At 37.3% G+C, this 18,354-nt stretch overlaps 1 protein-coding gene across 7 annotated transcripts in view; it reads right to left on the reverse strand.

Annotated features, from left to right (window-relative positions):
- The window catches only part of RAPGEF2 (Rap guanine nucleotide exchange factor 2), a 190,301-nt gene that overhangs the window by 110,920 nt on the left and 61,027 nt on the right, over window positions 1-18,354 (reverse strand). For all 7 annotated transcript variants that reach the window (XM_064449788.1, XM_064449787.1, XM_064449782.1 and 4 more), the window contains exons 3-4: window positions 14,924-14,980; window positions 778-861 (exon numbers count right to left, since the gene is read on the reverse strand). In XM_064449788.1, coding sequence (XP_064305858.1) covers window positions 778-861; window positions 14,924-14,980 — 141 coding nt within the window. The remainder of the gene's footprint in view (window positions 1-777; window positions 862-14,923; window positions 14,981-18,354) is intronic.

Raw genomic sequence — 18,354 nt, forward strand, 5'->3', positions numbered from 1 at the left:
ATCAGATATATCACTTTATCAGCAGTGCCTGTCCTCTTACATATGCAAGACACTTGCTTACACCAAGAACATGCCACCGTCATCAAATGGAAGTCCCAAGCCCAGCATTGCTCTCCCACTGAAGGACAGCCCTGAACATCTAATTGTTTAAATGCCAACCAACACTAGCTTTCAACTAGTTCCCCACTGTTTAAAACTGTAAGGAAGTTTCTAGTGCTTTCATTCTCATCATACCATAGAGATAGGTCATTCTTTCATTGTGCCTTTCACAAATTTTATTACGTGCTATTTACTTCAAAGGAGCCTTTTATAATAGCATGAATTAATATGCATATAACCAGCATTTTAGAGTGATTCTGCTCTGCTTCCACTAAATAATCAAGCTCAGCCGCCTTAGTCTAAAATCCTTGCAGTCATTTGCATTTTTTCCATAGCTCAAAATAATTTAATTTTTACTGTAGCGATGTATATTTTGAGTGTCTCACACTCAAACTTATCTTTTTCCATGCAAAATATCACTTTTTATTGCAAATTCATTTACATGAAGCCCAGCTGACAGCATTTGCATGACACTTTGGCTGCTTACACTGTTCACGATGGGCTTTCAATTCTCTCTATGGGTATAAAACTACCACCACAGCTAGCAGAGGTAGGAAGAGTGTGCTTATGTGTGTACGTTTGTGTTTCAATAAGCATAAAACTTTGCCTTTTAATTCTGAACATTCTCTACGTCTCATGATTTCTGTTTGAAATACAGGACATTTATAACTGACATACCTGCTCCTTGGAAGAAACATAGATTCTTTAATGAAGACTGAACCAGACAGCAGGATATACCAACAGGTACCAATATCATCAGGGCTGGAATAAAAAAAAAAAAAAAGACATAGTTTAAGACACTTGATTTAAATTACTCATAGCACTATCAAATTTGCAGTAGAAAAAACATTGAAGAGGCAAAAATGCTCAAAATTAGGGAAGAAAGCCACAGTTCAATCATTTACAGGAGAATTCTGTCAAACTATTCTCATCTCCACCTGCAAATATATACATTATTAGAAGGCCCCATTTCATTTACTTCTTTTAAAAAACCCTATATTGATCCATTTGGTAACAGCACAAATCCAATTAAATATAATTAAAGTGATTAAAATTAAGTCAAGCTACAGTAAATATATTGTATTGTATTCTGTCAAATCCCTTAATTTCTTCTTGCTGAAGCTAACTGTAGTATCTTCCCCTCTATAAATAAGGCTTGCTTTCCCAATTCTAGACATCTTCTCCCTTTCTTCAAGACAGAAATTTGCCTTTCAGCAACAGTCTGCCCTCCCACAAGGTAAGACAGCATTGGATACATTTGCAGATGGTAAACCTACATCAGATTTGTTAATCAACTTTATCTACTGCTACTACTCATTGCCCCTTTCATGCCTCTTCCTGGCATGAGAATAAATTCTCAATAAAAGGGACAAAGAGGGCTTTTTTTCCCCTCTCTCTTCATCCTGTAGAGGAACTGGATGACTTTGTCATCCAGGCCCAGTTCATTCTACCATAGATTCAGATCTTCCTCCTTGAGTAATACAAAAATATTTCATAGGCTTACACTCTTCTTAGATAAGTTCAAATAATGCTTAGACTGGAAATAAAATAGTTTAAGGTTACTAAAAGTAGCTGCAGCAGAAGTCTTGTGCCCTTTTGACAAGTAACACAGAGTATCTGTACTTCAGTTTTTACCACTCCTGCGTCTTCCAAAGAAACTCATTAATTGGATTCAAGTACACCGTTAGGAACTGCACGAGTATTCTTATCTGAAAACCACATCCCTAGTGACACTAAGAGATGCAGATTACTTAATTAATCTGTAGCACCTTCACTTTTTAAAATTACATACCTCAAGTCTTTAGCAACATTTAGTTTTAACTTCAAGCAAGAACAGCCCACATCCTTTAATGACAATGACAGCATAGTATTAAAACCCTGTCTTAAATCTAAGTAAGCTACGTGCATGTTAGCAGCATGTTTTTCATTTGAAGAGCTTCAATTTAAGAAGTACCTACACAGCAGGGTCCTCAAGAGCGCCGTTTCCTTGGCACTCACACTCTATTATGCTTTCTAAAAGGAAAGCTGAGGTTAGAAAGAGGGAGGGAACTGGCCTAAAACAGCTGAGAGAAAAACAGCAAAGTATCAAATCTAGAAGTGTGCTCATTTTGCACTTAATAATGTAACAATGAGAGAAAGGACAAACATTGGAAACATGGAGAATTAACAGAGGAAGTTGAGGGCATGACCTATGACCAAGAACACAAGAACCAACTAAGCTGAAGCAGCCTGTATTTCTTTTCTACCAGCCTATGACCTGATCACTGAAGACACACTCACCAGTGAAGACCTAACATCTTCAAAGTGAACACTTCAGAAAATACTTCTTTATACTGATAGGCAATGGAAATGAAGCCATAGCATGGTGTCACAGCTAAAACAACAAACCATTTTGATTTACATAGTTGAACTGCACCAAGCTCCCTTTTCTGAAGCGTGTTTCACATGCTTGCTTCTCACAGGGACCTGTATTGCCCTCAAAGTTGTTAGTCTAGGAAAATCAATGTTGTACTTAAGTACAGAGAACCAGGTTAAAGCAGATAAACTCAAGAAAACCACTACTTCAAAAGAAAGTATTGTTCTCAAAAGCATAAACATGCACCTGAGTTAAGTCACACATCTTCAAACACTCCTCCCCCCAAATGAGTCCTACGCTTACAGGCATATAGCCAACATTGCTGCTGAACTGCGTATCTCGGGATTTTTTGTTGTTTCTGGTTTCTAATAGATGCCAGTCTAAATACAAATAATCTGCACTAATTAGTATAGTTGAAACTTTCTAACAGTCATTTTCAGCAATGGCTGTTAGTAGAGTTACTTCCCAGAAACTTGGGAAATCACTCAGTCTAGGATGGAAATGATAATTTTTCCATGTGGAATATAGTGTGTTATATTATCACATAAGAATTTTTGTGAGGTTTTTTTTCCCCTTTTCCTAAGAATTGGCAGTTTGCCTATGCATAAAAGGGAAGTCTGACAGAAAAGAACCTCACCTGGGGCCACAGGCTTTATGACTCTAAAGCAAAAGTAACCTAGGAGATCTGTTTATACTTTTACAGAAAGCCACTTCCAAGCATAAATTAATAGAAGAATTTTAGAAAAAGTGTTTAAACCAATAGTAAAATATTTTAACTTTTGTGAATCTAGTAACACACAAGTTCTCCCCCCGCCCTTAAGAGTTGATGAACTATTTTAAATCCCTCTGTCAAATCACCTGTTTGTAAGGGACTTTAGCTATCTTCTCTCATTGGAGATCTTTATCTCCAAAGACAAAGGCAGCCACTGGCTTTCAAAAAGCATCAGTTGATATGTTCAATATTCAAATTCATCTTAATGCTACTTTTGAATCACCCTTTCAATCATTTAACAAACAGCTGAGATTATACATTTAACTGCAGCAGTTTACATTTTTCTTACTTGATCACTCACAGCGTGACTTTTCGCTCAGTTAATCATCCAACTCAGTTTTATCTTTTTTTTGCCAGTTCAAAGGTTTATCCACTTTCTCTCCAAGTTACCTCTTCAACAGTTGTTGCTCCTTCTCACTTACCTGTCATGAACATCATACTTTATCTATATATAAAAATAAGCACCTGTTCATTTGACAGCTGAAAGTGTTAATTAAAAAAAATAAATCAAGCTTCAGGATTACCATCTGATTCGGTCGGTTCCCCTTTTGCTTTACGCATACTTTGATAACTTTTTATTCTTACAGTCATGTTAGATTTCTAAGGTATTTGCATCATGTTGTGCAAAACGATTCTATTGGACTCAATTCCTTAATTATCTAAGTTAAAAAATAAATTGTCAATATTGCTGTGTCACAGTAGCAGAAGGTTGCTACAGGACAAGCCTGTATTCAAGGTATCTTCAAAATACTCTGCGTATTCTTTTAAACTTCCATTGCCATCCAGAACATCATAAATATTTCCAAGACAGTCTTCAAGAGCAAAGAATGCTGAAGGATTTTCATTCTCTTCATTCTTACGGCTACTAGTCTCTTACTAGTCTTGAACAAAACATCTGAAAAAAGCCTATGCATATAGCAAATACATTCCTTCCTCCAGAACACACATGCTCCCCTCCAAAAAAAAAAAACCACAGACAAATGAAAGACTGATCTATTTCTTTCATATGAAAATATATTTAACTCCCGCACTTCTCAACACTTGCTACACTTTAAGTTGTTCAGAATTAAGCCTCAAAGCAGCCATATGGCAGACAGCTTTTGCTAGACAATGCTGTTACAAAACACACATGCAATTCTTTCATTTTAAGGATCCCGGGCTTTCCACAGTTCTATTCAAACTTCAGATGGCTTTCAATCAAGTTTCCATGTTTTCTGTACTACGCTTGACATTTGTTCAACAATGCATTTTGCATTCTTCCGGACTTTTTGCCTGTAATGAATGACAGAAGGAACTGTCAAAGAAGCCCATGCTGAACTACAAAAGCACTTTTTCAAGCCACACGAGGTCTCGTGCAAATACCATTTTATCCTATGTAGAGTACCCATATTTGAAAGGTTTTCTTTGCAATCACATTTTACACGTTGATTTTAAACATCAAAATTGAATTCTAAAGAATAAATCTAAACCTAATTATGGAGTTTTGTTCCACTGCTAGAGAACTGCCTAGCACTGGTAGTCCACAACAGTATCTAGAAACTGTATTTGTCCTCCTAGATATTTCTTCTGTCAAAGGGATGACAACAAATTGTGCTAAAAAGGGTTCTTTTGTGGACAGGACACATCCCTGATCAGATTTGCAGAAGGGTATTAAGTGTAAGCACTTCACCCAGAATTAGCTGAAGCAAAATAGATGCTGATGATGTCCCCTCAAAGGTATCCTTAAGAGTGAGATTTGGGTTTTTTTGGTCTGGGGACACTTGAGGGGAGGGTCCAGTAGCACCTCTCAGTCAAGCTGACATTTACTTAGGCAAGATCTTTATAGTTTTGTAAGGGTGCCACTGCTGTCCCTCATCACCACCACCACCACCGCAGCAGCAGCAGCTGTCAAGACACTAGGGGACGGTAAGTACAGTGAACAATCCACACCAGGCTGAAAGCAAAGCCCACCCAGGCAAGGCAAACCACACTTCTACCTAGTTTTGAGTTCCTCTCCCTACCCTCCCTCCAGTCTTGTAAGGCTGCATGCACAGGAGTGAAAACACTTGAAATCAGAAGTTATTGGAACATGTTGCACGTTTCCAAGCAGGCATTCACAGATCATCTTTGCAGGCAAGAAATTACTTGTTAGCCTCAATCAATGGAGCACATTGCTTCAAATATGTAAGACTGGTGGGGGCTTGTTTGTTTTGGTTTTTTTTTTTTTTTTTCAGCTCATCTACTGTTCTGCATATTCATCTGATGAAACTCAGGACTGTTAAAGTCATATTGCCTACCGAATGCAGCACAGCCATCCACTTCCAAGTTACAGAAAACAAGATTACCAAGAAAGTAGGATGACACATGCAATTTATCCTGCAGAGAATAAGAACTAAGTCAACCCAGAAGTCACACATTAAGAGGCAGTCAGAAGAACAAAATCAATACATGTAGTCATTCTGTCCTAGCTATATTAAAGGCAACAAAAACCCCAGTGAAACGCTGGAGACACAAACTTCCATCCATTCCTTACCTAACCAACAGGACCTAGAGCCAGATTCAAGACATCGGCTGCACTACAACTTTAACTCGTGTTAGCACACTAGGGTTAGACAGATGCCCATATGTCTACATGCACTCGACTCATTTGATTGTCGTGCAGAGGAAAGAGCCTAAATCTTAAGATAAGAAGCAGAAGAACAAGAAATCTTTAGCCAAATATAAAATTTGTATTCCGTGAAGACAACAACAAAAGGACTCAGGTACCAAGATATAATGTTCTTCTCTTATAACTGCTATGACAGAGCTACCTACTGACAAGGTTTTCAGAATATGCAACTTCTAGCAGCAACTTTAAAGTGGTGCAAAACTGAAAGCCAATACCAAAACAGTCACCAAAAGGCAGGCTTTATTCATAATCTGCACTTGTTAGTTGTACAGAACTTAAACAGAGCTACTTTAAATCTTTACTATTATAGGACCTTTGACAGCAGGGGATTTCCTGGGGAATCTCCATTTAATTTCCCAGAATGCAGAGAGCTTGATTTACAGGAATTCAGGAGCTAGAAACGGAAACGCAGAGACTGGACTGCAATGCCTTCCCATTGCATTTTGCTCCACAGCTTCCTTGATGTAGCCCTTTTACACAACACGACCTGCAGCCAGACAGCACACTTCTCTGCTTTGAAAATGACACAAAAAACTGAAGACAGAACTTTGCAAAGTAACTTCATAGCTGTTATTCTAACTGTTCTGTTTGGAAACTTCAGTTACATAATTATGCATTAGCCTATGATTGCATCACCAGGCCATCACCACTGATAAGGTGAGACAGTATTTTCAGACTGAAGCCTTCACATTTTTCCAGCACATGACTACTCTTTGCAACCTCAGAGGTACTCAAAGTTCAAAAATCAGGAAGCATTTATAAATGTCCAGACTGCCAAGATCCAAGAAGTTTGCAGGCTCTCTCAAAGTCTTCAGCACTTGTATCAAACCCTTCACGCTGTGAGCTATTTATTCTACTGGAAGAGGCAGCTTCTTATTCCCAGATCCCCAACTAACTACATATAGACTACTTAAAACTGAAATTTTATTTTCTAATTATATATCATAAATATTTTGTTATCCTAACAAATCCTGATGTATCACTTTCCTTTAAAACTTCTTTCGAAACAGCTACATTTTAACAAGAGCAATCCATTTAATTCTTATTCTCCATCATGATGAGATGCAGCACTATTAAAACCTCTGGAATAAACAATTGTATTCACCACATTCTTACTTGTGTGCATTTGGTTCAACTGAGGTAACAAGTATGTGCAGTGGCAAGAATTTGCAGGTCTTTGTGATGACTGTTGTCAAACATGCTTTAATTCTGTCAAATAAGACACCACTTCAGTGCAAAATTCAGCACCTGGACTTGAAAGTACATGCCGAACACAAGTCTCTGCTGCTCTCACCACCTTCTGGTCATCGGTTTCTCAGGCAACCCCTTTAGAACAGCACTTGAAAAAAGCTAAGCAGTATGCAGGTCTCAAGGGAAACAAGCATGGAAATGGCTTCCATATAATTACTGCTTAGTATTTCTTTTACAGGAGATGTGTCTATCCAGAGACCTAAAAATAACAGTGTCATTCTCCCTCCAACACTGGACTGAATGGCCCAGCAACACCAGTTGCTGGCAGGACCCCTAACATAAGTCAAACATCATAATCCAGAAATACTTTTCAATTCAGAGGTATTTTCCAAGCTACTTCATAAAAAGGTCATGAAATCAGCAAGAACAATTTCTTGGTTGTGAAAGAGCTAGTTAGAATTATTCTCTCCATAAATCATTAAAATTCCAACCACTAAATGATTCATTGAAGACTTACATTTAGACTGGATATAGTACCATGCCGGCAAGTTAACATTTATACCTGTTTTGATAAAAGAACTTATATTACAAACCAAGACGTACCTAGCAGATTACTTTTTCATAAAATCATGCTCAATGTTGTTGAAAATTGAATAAATTTCAGTAAGTAAACACAGAGTAATTCAGAACAGACACTGTTCATGCTCCCAGATTGCCACTTGAAAGGAACAGAAACAATGAAAATTTGACATGTCAGAACTGGGACCTCTTTCAGGCATTTAAGCTCTACACAAGAAGAAATTAGAAAGAACATTGCTCTGCAAGCTTATGCTCCATAGGATATTGTTTCAGTAGATTAATCTGTCTGTTTCTCTTTGCTCATTTCTGTTATCCTCTGTCTGCTGAAAGCTATAGGTAGTTTATTGTTTAACTGAATAACCATCGCCACAATTAGACATTAGCCCTGAAGTGCCTAGGGATGTCAAACGTCTTCAAGTGCAATGATTCTCTCAGGTAGACATCTCATTGCCTGAAGATCCTGCCCACTGGCACTGTATTGTTGTAACACTCAGAATAATCAGAAAACCATTTACTCACATTGTCAGCACTGTCTATAACCTTCCTTAATGAGCTAGTTAAGCAGTTACCTAACATCTGCCACAGCATTTTAGATGCTCTTCATGACATTAAGAGGTACATCCCAAACACAGAAGTAAAACAGATTGAGTACTTAACGCATCAGCCACAGAAATTTCCAAATACTTTTTTTTTTTTTAAGATTAACATATTAAACTTATGTTTGTTCTTATAACTAATCTTTACTCTAAATGTAAGAAAAACTCTTATACATATCCAGTCGTAACACTGGTAGCTCAGAATTCAGAACTTCTAATATGTACTTTAAGATCACTTTTCAGTGTAAATTTCAACTGATGTCCCTGGTTATCTTTTACTAATGGACACAAGACCAAAACTGATGTCTTGTCTCCTGGTCACAAGAGTGGGAAATAAGAAAGGGACCACAGGAAACAATTCTTCAGTACACAGGAAAACAAATAATAAGAAGCATGTTTACTTCATTTATTTGTATTCTTTTCCATTTTTGAAATAAAATCGGTAAAAAAATTCAGTCAAATCAGACATTATTGAAGAGTGCTAGTCTAAGACAGCTGATTAAACAGGCAATCAATACATACATTATGCAAATATACATACCCAAGCTAACTGACCTATTGTCATTGAAGTCTTGGTGTTAAACTTATTCAGCGAATTAGGCCTTGATATCAGAAGATAAATTCCTAAATCATCAAGAAAACAATGACACAAGTAGTAAAATAAAGTGATCTTCCATCCAAAATAATCTGAGGTCAATCAAGACAATTTTACTATTAAATCTTATACCCTTCTAAAATTTCTCCAAAAACCGAAGTTTTTATTCTCAAAATTACAACAACAAAAACATGATAGCCCTCAGTGAAACATTTACAGTAAGAAAAGTACAAAACAAAATCTCTACAAAAACCTTAGTCTGCATTCAAAGCAGTCTCAAAATCACGGCAAACTAACACAGAAATTTGGAACGGGCTATGCAAAGCCAACAGAGTAACATTTATCACTGACACTATTAAGAAGCCTTGATTCAGTCTCTGCTTACACGGAGCCAACTGCCAAGTCCTTGGATGTATTTGTTTTAATGATACATATTGCCTGAGAAATTCCCCACAGAAAACGTATCCACAACACAATGTATAAATTCAGGTTCCTGATTTACTGCAGTGCAGAACTGGCACCATCCCAACGCTACTTTGGCAACTGCCCGACTATCAGAAGGTGCAATACACATTTAGGAATACTTTAAGGAAAAAAAAAAACAAAACCACCACACACAGCAACAACACAGGAGAGACCAGCCCTGCTGCAGCAGTGTTAAACACGCTGCTGCATGACTTCCACAGAAACCTATGGATGCACAAGCAGAATAAATGTATATTGCCAGCAGAGGTCTACCTGAAAATTAGGATGCTGACCCAGAAAAGAGGCTTCAAACACCTATTCTGAGTTTACTGTTTATTCAGAGCATTTTAAATAATTTCCCAAGTATCTCATTTCTACAAAGCCAAGGAAGAAATCTTTTATAGGGGTTTTCTGAAGTCAAGAGCATTCAGTGAAACATGGAGGCTTGGGTCACATTTCTGCACTTACTGATCAGATGCATCCTGTCCAAAAATCAGAAATTCTGATTAGAAGTAAAGTATTGAAGAATACAAGAGAATCATTTTACTGATAACTCAGAATATCACTAGTGGAAACATCAGCTTGATCCTCATACGCTTCTCTAGTAATTCCTCTCCGTAACGTTTTAGGTTTTAAGTTTTATACCTGTAAGATATAGACGTATATAGCTATTGATTACATGTACCTTATCTATACAGAACAATTTGGGTTTATGATACCACCATCATAAAACTTCTTGAATGTGCACAGAACATAAGAGCACTCCTTCTTAATACAAATGGATGCATCAGAACACAAGTTTCAGTGAGGTGGTCTCTGCAGAGCTGTTTTATTTAAAAATCACGCACCAATAGCTACAGCAGCAGCTTTTAGCTCATTTTTGTCACACATCATTGCACAATTAAGTCAGGCTATGCAGAAACAGAAGGCAACTTTGGCATCACTTTTTGCTGTTTTGTACACACTGCCTCTATCCTCCTGAGGGTCTTCAGGGCAATACACTACTGTGAACAAAACATGAATTTGCTAAATGTCACTTTTATTGTAGGGCTTAAAGTTTAACTCTCGTATTTCCAGTCGTAAAAACTACTCATAGATCTATTTCTCACCTGTCCTTGCGCAGAACTACTGTATATTAACTACATAGACCTACAGCTGCAATTAAAACTACAGCTTAGCCATCGAGCTAAGGCACACCCAGACACTTTACAGCTACATCCAAAATCCCACTTGACTTTTTGTGTAATGCATGATACCTGCGCAGAAGACAGCACATCTCTTCCCTGGGAAGAGCATCTGTAAGTTCCCTGCCAATTGCTGCCCCCAGCCCATCTTCCTGGTGCCTTCAGGCAAGCCTCTTCTAACACAACCTGTCCCAAAGCTATGCAGAGCCAATGCCCTCCAGCATTTTTTAAACATTTCGCTCTACCCCATGAAAAATGCTAACATTTTCATCTAATAAAAACCATAAGTATTTCAGTAGCAACCAGAGAGTCATGCTTTTCTATTTCCTTTCCAGAAATCATTCATTCCAGGCTTCAACAGCTGGGCCAAGCCAGCTCTGGAGAAGGCCACATGGCGAAGCCAAAACAAGTATTCTGGATCTTGTGATTTGCCACAGTGATGTAACTCAGAGAACTTGGCTAAGACTGGATGGTGGTATAACGGCTACTGGGCCTGAGAATTTGGTACCAAACATGGAAATATCCAAAAAGAGTAGCTGAAGTTATGTATCTTTATCCTTTTTGTAGCCTTCTCTGCTTCTCATCCCCTTTTCCCTTCCCCTGCACTCCTCCCCCAGTATAAGCACCACAGTCTTAACACAGCTGGAGGTTTTCATATCAGATTGTTTGTCAAGTGGTGAAGGCGGCAAAAAGCAAGACAAAACATAATTGTACAAATACGGCTATTTATTACAGGCCCTGCCTACCACAGTCAGTAATTTAGAAAGAGATTGCTATTTCTCATTTCAGTGGACATTCTCTGTAGTAATAACTCAGTTTTACATGTAATTTTTTCTCTCTCTCATCTACAGTTTATATGTATGCCTTCTCCTTTTGTTTCACAATGCATACCTCTGAAAACACTGAATTTCATTAAAGCACACAAGTCTGCACAACTGAATGACATAAAAGCAAACACACTGACATTAGACAAGAACTTTTTCCAGCTGTAGACATTAACACTAAAATTCAGTTCAAAATGTCCAAGACAACTACTACTCTTTAACCACTTGTCCTTTTCTAAGAATCAGTGCAATCAAAACCACTAGCATACAACTAAAATTGCTACAGACTGAGAAATCTGTTACTGATTAAAGCTTAATTCCAAAATAAACATCTTGCAATCTTCTCAAAAGGGACATGTGGGAGGTAGGAGCACATACCCTACCAGGTTTTGAGTGGAAGGTTCTCTAAAAAACAAACTCACTTTACGTGAATATGACTTGGGCTTTTCTTAGTAATTTTTAAAAACATTATAAGCACAGCTAAGTTAGCACCAAGTTCAACTGCACAGAAACTAAAGAGTTGCGACCACAAGAACAAGTTTTGCTACAGCATAGCAACTGAGAAACACATGAGGCTTTATTATCAAGTGACTTCAGACATCAGGTCATCAAAACTTAAGATACTGGATTGGCAGGAAATATCTTTAGAGAAGAAAATACAGAAAACTTAAACACTTCTTTACAGAAAGGGTAAGCCACACACCATTGATGCATACATACAGAAATACCAAACAGCGTGGCTGAAAACCACATACAGCCCCTCTGTGACGGGGGACAGGGGGAGCTTCTTTTATTACAGACACATTCGTTTATAAGCAAAACTTTCATTGCCAAAGATTCCTCTCTGCTGTCATAACAAACATTTAAATTTTGATCTGAAAACTTTTGTTCAGCTGTCAAGAGGTATACACACCCCCTACAAATCTGCTAAAACTTTGGTTTCCAGAGAAAATGCTAACTGGAAATTTACTGTTGGAAACGTCAAGAATGGCTATTGTGCAGATATAAAAAAACCCTTTTTTTATTTTGAACGACTTATCAAGTGACCAAAGTAAAAATTTTTTTCCAATTGGATCTTTAAGTAAACTTGAATAAAGGTAGCAGGTTTAAAAAAAAAAATCAGGTATATGTGTCAAGTAAACCTCAATTGTGAAATTTTGCCTTGTAGGTTTTAAGCCCTTTTATCATTAACTTCCCATCAAACAAATGTAGCAGGATGACTGGCAAACGAAGACTAACTCGAGCTGAACTGCCACTTTTAATAACCCAGTTTCCATTTAAACAGGGAGATGGCCGTAGGGTTTGAGAATTTGTCACTACCATGCACACCCGCTGATAGTAAAGTAAATGCAGATGAGGTGAGCCAATTTTAAACAACGTGCTCCATTTTATCCCTTTGGCTAAAAACAACAACAAAAAAACCCCACCTATAAAGATACTATGAAAATTAACAACTTTTTTTAAATGGTGGGAAAAAATTTACCATGTTTGTACTGAATGCAGATAATTATTTTCAGCATTGCATACATGCAATAGAAATTCACCTTTTCAAAAGTACAGCTGACAATGCAGATATGACCAAAATTTTCACAATTAAAAAGTTTTAATCAAATAAACAGAGCAACTATATTAGTTTTCACCTTAGCATTTAGGGATAAGGATTTAGCTTATCTGCACTGAGACATTAAGTTGTGCCTCCAGGAGGTCACACACACAGGTCAATTAACAGCTCCAACAGTTGTAGCTATTTGAATAGATTTTTTTAATGAACACAGAAGATTAGCACCCAATTTCAGATTTCAATGCAAGTCATACCATCACTGAGGAAAAAAAAGTAGTTGTAACTAGGGGCTCAAATTTAATGCTTTTTTTAAAGCCTTAGCCTTCATGACCAAAGTTCCAAGCGATAAATTCTGGCACGTTCAATAAAAAATGACTAGGCTGTATGCTCCAGTCTCATTTCCTATAGCTCATAACTGAGTGGAATGATTCTAACCTGGCTCTCACATGGTTTATCTCCTGTAGTACTCAAAAGAATTTTTCCAAACATGTATATTGTAAAACTGGAGGACGTACCCTTCTAAAATACAGAATTCAATATATATGCTGAATTTGTGAAACAAAAAAAGGATTCCTCCAAGTTCATTAACCTAAAAATAGAACACTGAAATTAGACTGCACGTTCCATGGGAATTTCTTACCAAGTGGATCTCAAATTGTTCACTAAAATAAAATGTAAAGCTACAACTCAGAGTAACAGAACATATATTTCTGGCTTGAAAATACTGAATTTTAAATTTATTTTTTTTAACAGAAAATTATTCCATGTTAACTTTCAGGTTTAGCCCATTAAACATGAAATCAGAGATGTGAAATGCTAGAGCAAGCACATTTTGCATTAGCATCTGTATCCAGAAACTGCCAAACTGCCCATCAAATCTACTGAATAAATCATGGGGAAAAAAAATGTCAAGAAGCGAGTAAATAGAAATGACAGGCAAACAATCAAAGTGAAGATGAAGTCTCATGAAAGGAGTGGCAAAGGAAATCAGTGCAGAAGAATTGCAAAAAGCACTTCAAGTTAACCCAGATTTCACAATTTTCTGTTTGTAGATTGTATTCACTCAGGCACATATTTCCTGGTAACTTTTGCCTGAGTATACGCATAACTAGCAGCCTTGATTCATTCAACATATAATTCAAATTCAAACCAAGAGTTAGAATGAGCCAAGATATTGGCTGGGTCTACACAAAAACTCTAGCACACATAACGGACACAAACAACTGCCTAGAAAAGGACAAATAAAGACACCAGTCACTAGCAAATTAGTCTGTAAGATGAATAAAGATTAAATTGGTCTAATTAAAATTACCTATCCACCTATAGATTTTGACCTTGTGCATTTCCCATACGTAACTGATTACTGGGTTTCATTAGACATTAATTTAACTTTGCTGAATGGTCAAGGCTTAGCATTAAAGTTCATTCAATCACATCTTCCTCTTGATGATGAATATAGGAAAAATCACACATGTATAAAAGAAGGCGTACAGGTGCATTCTTTGTATGCTTAAATATCCAAATAACAACCCAGAAAAATCTGTATTTAGAGTCTGGTTTAGGGGCGTAAGTGAAAACCTGATAAACCTTTTGTTTCAATAAATTGCTTGCATAAACAAAGCAACTGTAATCCTCAGATCTCTACTGTAAACCTGAGTTGACATTAGATCACATCCCTGATAATTATAAGCTGTGTTAGATATGTCAGTTTGGCACCTCTGGTACGAGAAGCTGGTCACTACTAATTTGACAAAATTAAAGTGAGACTAAATGACAATTTACTCTAACGAGAAGACATCCTACATCCCCTAATTCTATATAATCTCACTGGTTACAAAAATTAATACAACACACATCACCAAGCAAGAGTCACTGTTAGCTCCCTCCCTGGCACCAGCAAATTTCTCCACTATTTGAAGATGAAAATGAAGTGGCTCGTTTATGTTTACAGACTGTGGGCTGGGTGAGGGAGTTGGCATTAAACACTGTCCTTAACACACTTTAAAACGAATTAATTATTTGAACATCACACAAAAGGAAGCAGAAATACTTACTAGTACAGCACTTCATTTGCCTCATGCCTTTCATATCTAACAGTTTCACACATCAGTCTGAAAGAGAAGGAAAGAAGTAATTTTTAATTACGATTTGTATCGGTGTCAAAGACTTCACTTTCTAAAGTTAGTCAGCATTTCCACGTTTGCCTCCAGCACTTGCAGAAACTAACCATCAATTTAAAGCTAAGCTGATTTTAAATTAAAGTGAACAAATTGTTGAATCTAAGCATTAAAGTTATTAGTTCATCCAAGATCAGATTTGATTTAGGACACTAGATGTAATTGCTCCCATAAAAAAGATTTCTATAAGATTGGTAAAAATGATACTGATCTTATTTTATAAAGTGATCTGATAAAAGTTGTTTTAAGGAAACAATTCAGAATTTCAGAAATGGATGGACATTTGAGATTGCAACACTAATCAGAGATACCACGTTATAAAAATGGATCCCTTTTTCAAGTCAGGCCCAATAGATAAAACAAGAAATTATGTTGCATGGTAAATCAATGCTTCTCATTTTGCTGAAATTCAGCAACTTAAAAATTACCATAAGATTTTAATGCTTAAATCCCAGAGGGCTCAAAGTGGAGAAAATTTCCTGCAGGAAAATCCTCTGACTAGAAGGGAGGATTAAAGCACTTTTGCATTCACTGTCTTCCTGACAAATGTGGCATAGAGAGCAATTATAATAGAACTTGCCACGTATTAGGAAATGCAATGTTAACTTGGTGTAAAAAAAAAATTAACAGGTTATCTCTGCCTATTTTCTTAAGGAAATGGACCCTGTAAATTACTGGGGGGGGGGAGGCGGGGGTGGAAAGGAAGGAAGGAGAAGGAAACAAACCCCACCGCCTCCCTTGGACTTTCTATGGCTCTGAAGCAGACTGCGAACACCAAGACTATTTGACAGTTAGTCAGACAGAGATTTGCCTAAGAGGCTCATGTGAACATTCAAATGAGGAACTATATTTAAATTTGGGAAAAAAACCCTCTCATTCCTTGCAGGATCAATCATCAGAACCTCAGCACACCAATGACTGGCTGCCTGAAAGGGTATATCCTAAGCAGACAGAAGTGCTCAAGAATTCTTGCTCAGGCAAGACATCTCAAAAAAGTTGATCTGAGGCCTGGAAGAGTTTATATCCAGGTTTTACGTGACATTCAAAAGGCTTATTGCCATTTCCCATTATTTCCTAGATCTTTTCAACAGCCAACAGGCTGCTACAACAGTTACCTCAGCACTCATCTCTCAAGATTTTACTTACTAGTTCAGCCCACTAAGAAACAATGCTTTTCCTGTCCAGAAGTGGCAGGCTTATAGTGGTATTTTGGTAATTCCTGAACTGAATAAAAAATTGAGAATTTAATCTGTTTGCTAAAAAAAAAAAAAAAGAGTCAAGTTTTACTACCACAGCCTTCGCCCCACTGTGGTATTTGAGATCCACTCTTTGGAGCACCTTTGAGAGCTTTTCTCATAAACAATTTCTGTATTGTATATAATTATTACATATTGTATACAACTTTCAGCTAATGAAAAAATCTTGCTTCCTAGCACAGCTAAAAACTTTCTGAATGACAGAACCTTCTCTTTTTCAGACACCATTGCCCACCATAAAATCAGGTCTTGCCAAAATCCTTTACAAACACCAAAAAGCTACTGTCTGCTTCTGCGTCCTGGGTCCTCACCTTTTCTCTCTGATCCTCTGTTTTGAGAGGGAAGGGGAGAGTGGACATCAGATTACTGGTGAGAAGACACCAGAAGAAGAGTCATTGCTAGCAGTCAGATTTAAAATCTAAAATACTGCTCAAGGATAGTCTGTGCCCTACTGGTCTGAAACGATGCTGGGCAATGGGCCATCTAAGAGTAGGAGTTACAGGAAACAGAATCACTTTAACAATCAACTGTTGTTCCCCTCTGAATTGGGAGCGAAGGAAGTACATTCTTGTCAAAGTCACGCAAGTTCACCACTGGCACTGTCTGAGTTTGACAGCATTTTGGTCCTGTTATTAGAAATAGGGGACCAAATGCCTCTTACAGAAGGGAGCCAAGTGTTTCAATTCTTGTGTTAAACTGGAAGCGTTAGAAATTACAGTGTCCAAGTAATAAACTAGATTGCTTCCTCAAATATTTAAAAAATTGAATTAGTTCTGGTCAACACTGGCTTTTAATTAACAGTTAAAAAAACAACTGTAATAAATTCAGGATGAGATTGTCGGCAAGCCATAAGGTAAGTTATTCATTACTAGAAGCTGTATTTCATACTCTAGTTTTTAATGCATCTCAGAGGTTTTTGTGGCATCTCACCACCACAAGAAGTGTTGTATCTAAAGGTTACTATAAAAGCTTTCTGTCCCACATCTGCTGGGAGCCCAGCCTTTTCCATGTATGGTACTGTAAACAGAAGCTCTCTTCTAGGAATTCACTGTGCTGGGAGAGCAAGCCTGAGTTCCACACATTCCTCAGCAAGAACCTCATTCTGCACAGGAAGCCAAGAAGCACACATCAACATACCACACAACCATATGTGCACACTTTGATCTTTGTAAACAAGTTAACATCAGTTCAAGTCCAGCTATGCAAAACTTGACGTGCTAAAAGTCTTGCATATAATAGCACAACACAAAATACTTTAACTGAATGTGATCATGGCCTCCTTCCAAAGCAGAAGTCATTACAGAGACTACTTTGAAGTCAACATTCACATTGCAAAATGTGTCTTGGGCACTCTGGGAGAAAGAAAACGCCGCCTGTTATTTTCTCCAAACCCCAGAATATTGGCTTAGGAATGTGGACTCTGACAGAATGACAAAGCAAGAGGCCAGAAATTAGAAGCTAAACCAGCATTAATCAAGTCAAAGTTGCTTCAGCATCTTCAGATGCGGCAAATGTTGGCAAACCCCAGGATGCAAAATAACAGTAATTCACCCTCTCCTCCCATAAAGCATACAGGAGATGTGCCGGCCTCCTCCTGTACCTGGCAGCCTCACACCGATGTCCAAATACCCTTAGAAACCTCCGCTGTAAGATGTTTATGAGAGGACAACTGAAATAATTACTTCAAAAAAAAAAAATCAAATAAACACAAGTCTCTACAAAAAGTAGGAAGTTCATCTGGAATTTTTTACTTGTATTTGTTTGCTTAATGAAGCATTTTAATAATAAAATATGTGGATGACATTTATTAGTCGTTTTTTACTAAGTATCATATGCATGTGTAGTACATAATTTATCTAAATCTCCCACAAGAAAGCAAGCACAAACTGAAACAGAAGCTGAAAAACAGACTCTGCTCTCATAATTATTATATTAAATAAATTATTTGGACTATATATGGACTTTCTTTGAGGACTGGAACTGGTACTCTGTAAATAAAGCATTTACTTCTAGTCTGAAAGTTTGAAAAGAAAACAAACAAACATCCATAAT

Source organism: Phalacrocorax carbo, chromosome 4 (assembly GCF_963921805.1).
Source record: "Phalacrocorax carbo chromosome 4, bPhaCar2.1, whole genome shotgun sequence".
NCBI lineage: Eukaryota > Metazoa > Chordata > Aves > Suliformes > Phalacrocoracidae > Phalacrocorax > Phalacrocorax carbo.